The 12,425-nt window shown below is 41.4% G+C and overlaps 1 protein-coding gene across 1 annotated transcript in view; it reads left to right on the top strand.

The window, feature by feature from the left end:
* The window catches only part of MAST4 (microtubule associated serine/threonine kinase family member 4), a 107,869-nt gene extending 95,444 nt beyond the window's left edge, over window positions 1-12,425 (top strand). Inside the window, exons 24-26 of the mRNA XM_063295584.1 lie at window positions 3,605-3,741; window positions 6,620-6,801; window positions 8,002-12,425. Of these exons, the coding sequence (XP_063151654.1) occupies window positions 3,605-3,741; window positions 6,620-6,801; window positions 8,002-11,771 (4,089 nt within the window). The 3' untranslated portion in view covers window positions 11,772-12,425. The remainder of the gene's footprint in view (window positions 1-3,604; window positions 3,742-6,619; window positions 6,802-8,001) is intronic.

Here is a 12,425-nt window from a genome sequence, read left to right as displayed (position 1 = left end):
TCCATACTTTTGGGGAATGCCCAGATTAGTATTATCTAAGTTTATTTTATTTATTTATTTTTCAAATTATGCTACCGCCCATCTCCCCCAAAAGAGGGACTCTGGGTGGTTTACAACAAAATTAAGACTACAAATAATAAATAGCCAAGATCTTATAAAAGCAATTTACAAATATAAAATATAATAAAAATAAGTATAAAATCCAAGAGTTTAAAAATTCTGATCAGGTGGGAGGGGGTCTAAGGCACGAGCCAACCCCATGAATGGTTGCCCACCTTCCTGCCCCACGCGAGATGGCAGAACTAGGTTTTCAGAGCCCTCCTGAAGGTTGGAAGTGAAGGCACCTGCCTCACCTCTGGGGGCAAGATGTTCCAAAGGGCGGGGGCAACTGCAGAGAAGGCCCACTTCCTGGACCCTGCCAGATGGAATTCTCTTATCGACGGGGTCCGTAACATGCCGTCTCTGCCTGACCGGGTGGGGCGGGTCAATGTTGTGGGGAAGAGACGGTCCCTCAGGTAGCCTGGCCCCATGCCATGTACGGCTTTAAAGGTCATAACCAACACCTTGAATTGGACCTGGAAGCAAACTGGCACCCAGTGCAGCTCACGCAGTAAAGGTGTTATATGTGCCCTTCTAGGGGCACCAAAATAACCTGCATGGCTGCATTCTGGACCAGCCGAAGCTTCTGGATACTTTTCAAGGGTAGCCCCATGTAGAGTGCATTGCAGTAATCAATATGGGAGATGACGAGGACATAAATGACTTCGGAGGGCCTCTCAGTCCAGGAACGGGCATAACTGGCGCACAACCTGAAGATGAACAAAGGCCCTCCTAGCCACGACTGCCACCTGCTCTGCGAGCAGGAGTCATCAGTCCAGAAGAATCCCCAGATTACGCACCGGGTCTGTCTGGGGCAGTGCTATTCCTATATTTACCCCAAATTGGCTCAATGTTTGCACACCGCAAGACTCTGGTCAATGTCCTGAGGCCGAAAATACAGTTTGCAGCAAGCAGCTCAGTCTTACAGTTCTATAGAATATGTGTTTTGAAAAAAAAACTAGTGGAATTCTGCAATCTATAACCAGATAGCAAAAGATATTTAGATAGGCTTAGACAAGGACCTAACAGAAGAAGAAGAGATCAAGAAAAGGTGGCAAGAATATACGGAAGACCTGTATAGGAAGGATAACAATATCGAGGATAGCTTTGATGGTGTGGTCAGTGAGCTAGAGCCAGACATCCTGAAGAGTGAGGTTGAATGGGCCTTAGAAGCATTGCTAATAACAAGGCAGCAGGAGACAACGGCATCCCAGCTGAACTGTTCAAAATCTTGCAAGATGATGCTGTCAAGGTAATGTAGGCTATATGCCAGCAAATTTGGAAAACACAAGAATGGCCATCAGACTGGAAAAAATCAACTTATATCCCCATACCAAAAAAAGGAAACACTAAAGAATGTTCAAACTATCGAACAGTGGCACTCATTTCACATGGCAGTAAGGTAATGCTCAAGATCCTGCAAGGTAGACTTCAGCAATTCATGGAGTGAGAATTGCCAGATGTACAAGCTGGGTTTAGAGAAGGCAGAGGAACTAGGGACCAAATTGCCAATATCCGCTGGATAATGGAAAAAGCCAGGGAGTTTCAGAAAAACATCTATTTCTGTGTTATTGACTATTCTAAAGCCTTTGACTGTGTGGACTATAACAAATTGTGGCAAGTTCTTAGTGGTATGGGGATACCAAGTCATCTTGTGTGCCTCCTGAAGAATCTGTATAATGACCAAGTAGCAACGGTAAGAACAGACCACAGAACAATGGACTGGTTTAAGAGTGGGAAAGGAGTACGGCAGGGATGTATACTCTCACCCTACCTATTCAACTTGTACGCAGAACACATCATGTGACATGCTGGCTTGAGGAATCCAAGGCTGGAGTTAAAATCGCTGGAAGAAACATTAACAATCTCAGATATGCAGATGATACCACTTTGATGGCTGAAAGAGAAGAGGAACTGAGGAGCCTTATGATCAAGGTGAAAGAAGAAAGTGCAAAAGCTGGCTTGCAGCTAAACCTCAAAAAAACCAAGATTATGGCAACCAGCTTGATTGAGAACTGGCAAATAGAGGGAGAAAATGTAGAAGCCATGAAAGACTATGTATTTCTAGGTGTGAAGATTACTGCAGATGCTGACTGCAGTCAGGAAATCAGAAGACGCTTAATCCTTGGGAGAAGAGCAATGACAAATCTCAATAAAATAGTTAAGAGCAGAGACATCACCCTGACAACAAAGGTCCGCATAGTTAAAGCAATGGTGTTCCCCATAGTAACATATGGCTGCGAGAGCTGGACCATAAGGAAGGCTGAGCGAAGGAAGATCGATGCTTTTGAACTGTGGTGTTGGAGGAAAATTCTGAGAGTGCCTTGGACTGCAAGAAGATCAAACCAGTCCATCCTCCAGGAAATTAAGCCAGACTGCTCACTTGAGTGAACGATATTAAAGGCAAAACTGAAATCCTTTGGCCACATCATGAGAAGACAGGACATCCTGGAGAAGATGCTGATGCTAGGGAGAGTGGAGGGCAAAAGGAAGAGGGGCCGACCAAGGGCAAGATGGATGGATGGTATTCTAGAGGTGACGGACTCGTCCCTGGGGGAGCTGGGGGTGTTGACCGACAGGAAGCTCCGGCGTGGGCTGGTCCATGAAGTCACGAAGAGTCGGAAGCGACTAAACGAATAAACAACAAAAATAGACATATCTATTAAAAATGGCAGATTTTTATTTTATTTTTGTTTTGAATAGCAGATTAATGCCCAATAACAATTTGTATCTGAAAGTGTGAGCCGGTTGCCAAGGTCCTGAATCACAATCAAGTGACTACAGGGGCACTGTAATGGCAGGACCCTCGAGGACTCGTCCTAAGTAGCACTTGTTTAGTGCTGTCGCAGCTTTGAACAGTCACTGAACAAATAGTCAGTAAGAGAGGACTACTTGTATAGCAAGTGGAACTGGTGCACATGTCCAAGGCTGCTTTGGTAGTTGGCACTATTTGTAGAGATATTTGGATGCTCTACTATGGTACTCGTTTCAGCTTCACTGATATTTTCTTAAGCGTTTTAAATTAACGTCACTTTAATATGAAATATAAAGGAATACTAAAAGTAGGAAAAATATTGCTCATAGTAAAAATCTTATATATAATGCTTAGCTTAACAAAAACTAAGATTTGCTAGTGAGAGTGATATAGAAAATAGGGTTTCTCAAGCTTTTTCGGGCTGCAGAACCTGTAAATAAATAATTTTTTAAAATCCAGGAATCCCTGATCAAGAGGCAAAACTGTAGTGATAAAAAAATTAGCCAAGTTCTAGTGAACCTTTTTCTCCTCTTAGTGGCTGGCTGGCTGGGGAATCCTGGGAGCTGAAGTCAACACGTCTTAAAGTTGCTGAGGTCGAGAAACGCTGCCCTAGAACCTCTAGGGTTCCATGGAAGACACTTTGAAACACCCCCACATAGTGCTTTCCTTTTTCTTCGTGTTCACATATTAGGCCTAAAACAATCAGTATAGTGATATCCTATTGTCTGATCCTGTATCCTTATTTGACAGAGTGGCAATAAAGTGTCGATTACTACCACCCCATTTGAAAATACCTCAATAAAAACAGGACCGGCTAGAAAAAATAGCTATAGAGGCCGAATGGTTAGACGGAGTAAGAAAACCAAAAAGAAGGAGAGTTTGGAAAGGTGAGTTGTGATTCCTTAATGAAGAATAAATTTGTAACATTTGTGGGATATATATTTCTTTATTTTACATGTATCTTTATAAATAGTATTTTCACTCCTTTCGAGATTTCCAGTTTCTTTTAATCTTGTTAGCATTAAATATTGTCTCAAGCCAAGGCTATTGATCCATTACTCTAGTTTTACAAGATCTCCTAAAATCCCCAAAGGTTACATAATATGTAGGCATCTCATTAGAATAATGTAAGATTGTGTATTTTATCAATCTGCTAGATAGTTGCTGGGGTGGCGAGCCTTACTTTGTATATTTAGATGTAGATAATATGAGAGGTACTGCTTTTTTCCTTTTTTGTTTTATAGCAGATCTTTCTTTCAAGAGTTTTTCAGAAATTAAGATTTTGGTTAGTTTCGATTTCTTAAAAAAGTGTTTAGCATACACAGTGAAGGTTATTCTCCATATTGTAGCCCTTTTTTATTTTTTTAAAAAATAAAATAGTTTTTTTAAGTTTTTTTATTGTAGCCATATTGTAGCCCTGTTTTTTTTACCTATTAGCTGGTCCTGAGGTTGAGTCCCTGATTGTCCATAGGTTCTCCCAGAAACTTCTAACCCAATTTTTCTCAACGTTGGCAACTTTAAGATGTTTGGACTTAAACTCCCAAAATTCCCCAGCCAGAATGGGAATTCCACACATCTTCAAGTTGCCAAGGTTGAGAAATACTGTTCTAACCAATTCACATTTAACTAGCATGCTGCTAATTCTCTAACGAACAGGGAGAGCTTTAAGGATGATTTCTCCCCTCTCTCTTCAGATCCAATAAGAAAATTAGAATCATCTGAAAAGACAAGAATATATTTCCCTACTTGCATTCAGAATCAATAACCATACAGTTATAGAGACAGTATTACAATGGTGCACAGGTTACTTGGTAACCTAAGCAGTATTAAGCTATTGAACTCAATAGTAACAATGTCCTCTGCCTTTAGAGGGCTTGTTCAGTGATAGCAGTCTCCAGCAGTTCCTACTGGATTCAATGAGGATGAATTCTGATGTCCTGGAAGGTTTGCTCACAAATAGCAGTCTCTCTCTCTCTCTCTCTCTCTCTCTCAGGAGTATTTCTTTATTGTATTTATATCTCACCATAATCTGAAGACTTGGCAGCTTACATGATACGAAAAGGTTAATTAAAACATCTACAGTACATCTAACAGAAGATGTCATAAAATCATAAAACGAACTATATCAACAACAGTAAAAAAAAATGGAAATAAATACAATGAATGCACAAGTCACAAACTTTGCTGGCATGATCCATGAAAGACCTCAGTTTTTAATATCCTTCTGAAAGCCATCAGGGAAGGGGCTAGTCAGGAGACAATTTTAATACCTCAATGCACTGGGATAAGATGTTGACAGTGTATAATCTATGGAATAGATAATTGGATATCATCAGCATACTGATAATGTACGCCAAAATGTTGGATGACTTCTCCCCATGATTTCATATAGATGTTCAAAAGCAGGCGAGAGGACTGAATCCCATGGCACCTTCTAAGTCAAGGACCACCAGACTATCCACTCATCTCTCACCAGTATAGACTGAACCCACCCTTTGAGGAAGGAGCAGAACCACTGTAAAACAGTACATCCAATCTCCAACCCCTGCAGGCCATTAGGCAACATTTGATGGTCTAAAAGAATCAGGAGAGGTCATAGTACAGATCATCCTGGAGAGCAACCAGTGTTGTCTCATCCAATAGCCAAGCCTGAATTGTGACTGAAAAGAGTCCAGATAATCCACTTCTTCTAGGGTACTGCATAGCTGGTCCAGTATTACCATCTCAACAACCTTCCCCCAAAAGGTTGGATTCTAGCTAATAGTTATCTAAGATTACTGGACCCAGGGATGGGATCTTCAGAAGGGTGTGCATCACAAGCCTCCTTCAAAACTGCAGACAATTCCCCTTTCACTGACAGTCTCTGGGATCTAGGTGGTCACATTTCTGACACCTCTGCACAATATCCAGAACAGGCAGTGATCAAAGCTACAAGTGACTAGCTACAAGAGGACAATCTAGACAGTACCCTATCCATTTCCTTGAAGTTAATCAGAAGCAGTCCCAGATAATACCACAAGACAGTGCCGTAGTCACCAGAAAGAGTCAAGACTTTGGTGAATATGAATGACTTTAATCAGCAAAATGCAATGCAAATTGGTCACAGCAACCAGATCATGGTACTGACTCCTCCCTAAAAGGTAGTTTGTAACCCTAAACATGGCTGCTGGATGATAGTCTACCAACACAATAAGGGAGGAGAAGTCTAAGCAATCAGATCACCCTTTCCCAAATACTTTCCTCTCAGCTACTTGGGACAACCTCCACATCTCTTCCTGAGGTCCTCAATTCTGATTTCCTTGCAGGCTCCACACTGCCTCCTTATCTCTTCTTGTGATGCCCTACCACCATTCCCTTATTTGTCTTAGCTTTTCTGATTATTCTTTTTGGTCTACTTCTGATTCCACCTGGTTACAGACCTGTGCGCCCGGATTCCTAGTACTTGTTAATTTTCTGTCAATTTGCATCAGATTTATTTCCCAATTCTACTGCAACTTTCCAGATTCCATATTAAAATCAAAAGATAAAAATCAGAGCATTATCCTAGACTTCCAAAATCAGAACATCAGAATTGACTCTCATAGAGTTTATAGATTTGTATGAATACTTCTGATTTACACACTTATGAGTCTAAACATCTGGCTGCAATGTCAAGTAAAACATTGGTAAGTTTTTAACTATTGAGGGAAGTGTTATAACTGTTGGAATATTGCTTTAGTTGTTAGGATTACATTTTCTACTGAAAAATTCTTGCCTTCACATTAGGAGGAGATCTCTGTTCAAAAAATTAGCTAAGCAACCATCACCTCTTCTTCATACAAGTCGGAGTTTCTCCTGCCTGAACCGATCACTATCATCAGGAGAGAGCTTACCTGGTTCTCCAACTCATAGCTTGTCTCCCCGGTCACCAACACCAAGCCTTCGTTCCACCCCTGATTTCCCCTCAGGTAAGGAATTGGTGATTAAAGGTTATCATTGGGGGAAAAAAATGTTCCTTAGGCACTGGGTCAGGGTCAGGGTCAGGGTCAGGGTTAGGGTTAAGATGAGGGTGGGACCATTTTCATGAGGTCTCTTGTATGGCTATGTGAGTGGCCCTGGGTGTGATGTGCTTTTAGTTGTTCTTTCAGTGATAGTCTTGCTGCTTGTTAGCCACTCAGAGCTGCATGGATGGTAGGTGTGATGGAATGTATCCCTGAGGAGGGGGGTTGATGTGATGGATCTCGGAGCTGAAGGAGGAAAGAGCGCATTCCAGGGAGATAAGCGTTCTCACAGCATTGAGAGCACTGGCAGGCCGACAGAGTTAGGCAGGCCCTGCCCTAGAGTCCCAGGAGTACTTTTCCCTTTAGACCAGCTAGGATACCTTTAGTCTGGCAAGATTCTGTATATAATAGAACAAAAAAGAAACTAGAGTTGCAACTCTGGCTCAGCACGGTTCTTCACGTTTCTCTGACAGTAGGTTGCCATAAAAATTGAATAAGTAAATGTTACTAAATTGCTACTTGTGATTATTTGTGGTTGTACTCATATACTGTAGTATCGTAAGTTTCTTCAGTAGAGGGAACACTTTTAAATTCAGAGCTTAGCTTGAAAGAGAAGAAAAAAACAAATGTGGGATAGTATACAAAAAAGTTAAGATTTAAATCTTGACTTTCGTCCATGAGCAAAAAGCAATGCAATTTTCATTGTATTAGCTACTTTGTTTTGCTTCATTGTATGGAGAATTAGTTAAAAAGATCTTTGAGATGAACATAGCTCAAAATCCCATGTTGCATTAATTCAAAACCCAAGCCAATCATGCTATTAAAGCTTTTGAAACAGATACTTCTATTTAACCATATACATAGACATTCATGTTAACCTTACATCAGTTAGAGATGCTCATCATTATGCCAGAATTCCTGGTGGAAAATTCAGAAAATTAGTCAAGTTTGTTTGTTTAAAACTTTAGTGGGGAGTGGAGCCAACAGTGAAGGTTCTAAAGGTAGAGAAATATGATCTTTGAAAACTAATGATACTCAGTCTGTATTAGACTTGACAAAAAAAAAATTTCATACTCTGTAAATTATATGAAAACAATGTGTTCTATAATATTTTCAAAATACTGAAATGAAGAGCTTGGTAATGTTTTTTGTTTTTGTTTTTTCTAGGAACAAATTCATCCCAAAGTAGTTCTCCAAGTTCAAGTGCACCCAATTCTCCAGCTGGCTCGGGACATATTAGACCCAGCACACTCCATGGTTTGGGTCCCAAGCTTGGAGGATCAAGATACAGATCAGGAAGGCGCAAATCTGCTGGCAGTATTCCCCTCTCACCATTGGCAAGGACTCCTTCTCCAACACCTCAGCCAACATCTCCTCAGCGATCTCCATCACCCTTATTGGGGCATTCAATAGGAAATGCAAAAATAGCTCAGGCTTTCCCTGCTAAAATGCATTCTCCTCCCACTATTGTTAGACATATTGTCAGACCTAAGAGTGCAGAGCCACCAAGATCCCCATTGCTCAAAAGGGTTCAGTCAGAAGAAAAGCTCGCTCCTTCTTATGGCACTGATAAGAAACATTTATGCTCGCGCAAACAGAGCCTGGAAGTAACTCAAGAAGAGGTTAATAGAGAAGTATCCCAGCGGGATACAACCCTTCAGAGTCTGGAGGAGAATGTATTGGAATCTCCTTCAGTCACACGAGTGAGGCCTGCAGAACAAGGGTGTTTAAAACGCCCCCTTTCCAGGAAACTGGGCAGGCAAGAACCTGTTGATGAACTGGATAGAGAAAAATTAAAGTTCAAGATAGTTGTGAAAAAGCAAGATCTGGCAGAGAAACAAGAATATTTGCAGAAAACAAGCACTGTACATGAACTTTGCAGTGAATCAGAAGACTCTATCATCTCATGCCTGGAAGACAAGGATAGCAAAAAAGTGTTTCAAAAAGCTTTGGAAAGATCAAATAACTCTGAAGTTAAAATTACAGCTTGGGAAACACAGTCAGTAGGTGGCATACTGAAAGATACCCTTCAAAAGAATGCAAACCTGAAGTCCAATGAGTACGGTGCTTCAGAGGCATGTACATCATGTTATAACCCTGCACTTAATGAACTCAGTCATTTGTCTTATGATTTAAAAAGACTTTCCCCTCCATGCACATTGCTAGATGTTCTGCCTCACTCATCTGAGAAGTTGGCTAATGGAAAAGGAGGAAATGTAGATAAAAATGCATCAACAAAAGAATTTGTCAAATTTGAAAGATCAGATAGTAAACTTGCAAATATAGATTATTTTCGGAAGAAAATGTCTTCTGAAGAAAATGATGACAATTCCAGTCCAGTGCTAAAGCCCAAGTTGACAGCAAGTATGCATGAGTGCCAACAGCTCAACACAACTAAACCTATAAGTATAATGCCAAATTCCAATTCACCTGCTGAAAGTCAATCATTTCTTAGCAGTGCTCATGCTGCTCAGATTAGCTCTGTTCCTTTTGTTCCCCTCAAAGCCTTGAATAGCCGAGCAGAACCTGGCATGGAGAAATCAACCCTGATTTCCACAGAATCTTTGGCCTGGAAGAGTTCTTCAGATTACAAGCTAGAAGGAAGATCTGTTTCTTGCCTGAAACCAATAGAAGGTACCTTAGATATTGCTCTACTTTCAGGGCCACAGGCTTCAAAGTCAGAAGTGTCTTCATGTGCATTCCAAGGTGGCCAGAATATTAAAAATGACGAACTCCCCCAACGTGACAACAGCCTGAAGGTTGAGCCATCACCTCAGAAGGTGCTACCAGCTATCCAACAATCCAGACCGTACAAATCTGATCTTCTGGACTTGCAAAGCTCAAAGCCTAATAAAACTATTCAGCATTCAACTGCAGCATCTGTGATGATTGAACAGCAGTCAAGAAAATCACTATCTAGTCTCAGTGCTAATGATAACTCCTCTGTAAGGGAGACCTGTCAAAAGGAAGAGGCCATCCAGGTTTGTACAAACAACATGAAATCTAATGGCTTTCAAAATCAGAATTCTGCCTTGATAACCTGCAGATCTCCTCAAGGACAGGGAAATCCTGAAAAAGGCAAACGAAAAGAGAAGAAACCCATTAAAGTAGTGCTGGAGAACCACATGAAGACTGAACAGAATGATGATGAGAGAACTGAAGATCCCTCAGTGAAGAGCTCCATTACAGATACAGCTTCAAATCAAGACTCTAAACACAGTCAAAGGTATACCTTGGATTCAACTGCTCATTTACAAGCATGTGGAACAGCAAAAGTACAGGCATCAAATTCCAAAATGAAGTCCAAAGATGTCAAAGATATGCTTAAACAGTCTGCAAAAGAGGATGATAACATCACTGGAGAATTTGCAGGAAATGAGTTTGGCATGCATAAATTGAAACCTACTGCTTTGCTTTCCCCAAAGTGTTTCAGTTCAGTTAAAATCGAAAAAACAATGGTCGCTGCAACTGTGCAAAAGGATAAGCCTCGAGAACTGGGATCAAAAGAGCAGAGGCAGTCCAAAAACACACAGCCTCTGACTGCTGATAAGGAGCCTAATTTTGCTTCTAGGCAGCAAAGTAGCAATTCTGATGTTCCTGCAGTAAAAGAACCATTCAACAGACCATCTGCAGCAGATGATCCTGTGTGCTACAGCAATCAAGAAACTCTTTGGCCTGCTATGGAAAATAGCACTGTTAAACCAAAGCAGGTTCTTGACGCTTGTTCCTCTAAATTAAAACATTCTGAAAAATTTGCACATAAGTCATTAGCTACACACGTAAAAGAAAAAGAAAACGGTGTACTGGGAATGGCTGGTTCTCGAAAGGAGGGGAAAAACATCTGTAAGACCACTTTGGATTCTTTTTCGTATTCCGCAGGCTCTCAGAAAAAGCTAAATAATGGACATGTACTGATAGAACAGAATCTGGTTACAGAATGTGGGTCAGAACCGCCAGTCCAACTCAGTAGAACCATGGCTGAAAATCAGCTCAAATCCTTCATTAAAAGCCAGGGAACAGCAGCACCTTCAGAGAATACCAAGCTTTGTCAGAAGGAAGAGACAGAAAGCTTAGGTGATCCCATTGATCAAAAGCCATTCCATCTACGGAACAAGCCAAAGGTATCCACTGCAAAAGAGTCTCCCTTGCTGAACAGAGAGGGCAATAAGGGCTCCGGTAAGCCCATCGTCTCTCCAGAAAAACAACCTGAAGGAAGGAAATGCACTGATGCACTTTATTTTCAAAATGACAGCAGGAAATTGGATTCCAGCCCCTCCATTTCTGCTTGTGATGCCAGAGGAAAAGCTGTGGAAAAGGCAGCCACGGGTAACAAGAACTTTCAGGACTGTAAAGGAAAAGGACACGCAAATCCAAAACAACTGGCAGAAGGGAGTAAATCGCACCCAGCAAAACATTCCTCCTCGGCTACTTTGCAGAATCCGTGTCGCACAGCTGGAAACACTACAAAGCAGCTGGATGGCCCATTCAGCTGCCCAGAACCTAGACAGAAAGCCCCTGTTTTGCCTCCCTCAAAGGCTAAAGTGCTACTGGCAGTGCCGCTTGAAGTGAGCTGCAAGGAGGTCAAAAAACAAAGCAGCTTTTCCTCGTCAGCAGACAGCAGAGCAGAAACTGTTTCGCTGTTGGGCTTCCGCTGTATTCCACCCGCCAAAGAAGAGCAAATTCTTACTTCAGATTTGGGGGGAAAGCCCAGAGGTCAGGAGAGGTCTGTCTCTGCCAGCACTATGGACATAAAGGGAAGAGACCCCGGTCTGCCTCAAACTTCTGCTGTAAGAAAACAGAATGTAGGCAAAGATTTGCCAAAGTCAGGGACTACAAATGACTCTCTCAATGCACTTTCATTGGACAAAGATTCTTCCCGGCAGAAACGAGGAAAAGACCCCTCAAGACACAGCCCTCACAAAAAGAGCTCCTCGTAGCTACTTGCAAGTAGGATGTCTCAGATGAAAATCTAGTTCCTTGTCTTTCCTTTTTTTCAAAAATCAGCACTGGGTAGTATTTTCTTTTGGAAAAAGGTGTGCCACTGAAGCAGGGTCTGTAAAGAAAGGACTCGAGATTGGATCCCCTTTCATAAATGTCTTCCCAAATGTTACCGGTTAAACTGTTTGCATATGGTATTTGTATAAAAATAGTTTTACAAGTCGAGAGACTTATAAGATGGGGCTGGGGGTACAGCTGGCCACAGCAAGTTCACTGTAAATACTTAGTGTGTCTCTTTGGATTGGCAAGATCCACCTGGCTGCTGATTATATTATTTACTCTTACCTTTTTAAGGGTCATGGCTTTGCCACCGATTTGCCATAACTGAAGAAGAAACAGAATTGCTAAAGCTTAGGCCTAAACTGAACCCACAAATATATTGGTCTGATGAGAGGATGGAAGTAGCTCATTTTTTTCTTGTTCAGAATTGTATGCCAACCATAAAACCTAAGAACACCTAAATCTAGTGCTTTCTAATGAGTTTAGCTGCATATTTTAAGACCTACAGATGCATACTTTTGTAGGTGAGCTAGACTTAGTAATTTAAACCCGTGTTTCTTAAACTTGGCAACTTAAAGATGTGTGGACTTCAA

This window comes from Candoia aspera, chromosome 2, assembly GCF_035149785.1.
Source record: "Candoia aspera isolate rCanAsp1 chromosome 2, rCanAsp1.hap2, whole genome shotgun sequence".
NCBI lineage: Eukaryota > Metazoa > Chordata > Lepidosauria > Squamata > Boidae > Candoia > Candoia aspera.
The sequence above is the reverse complement of the archived record's forward strand: the minus strand, read 5'-3'. Positions and strand labels throughout refer to the sequence as shown.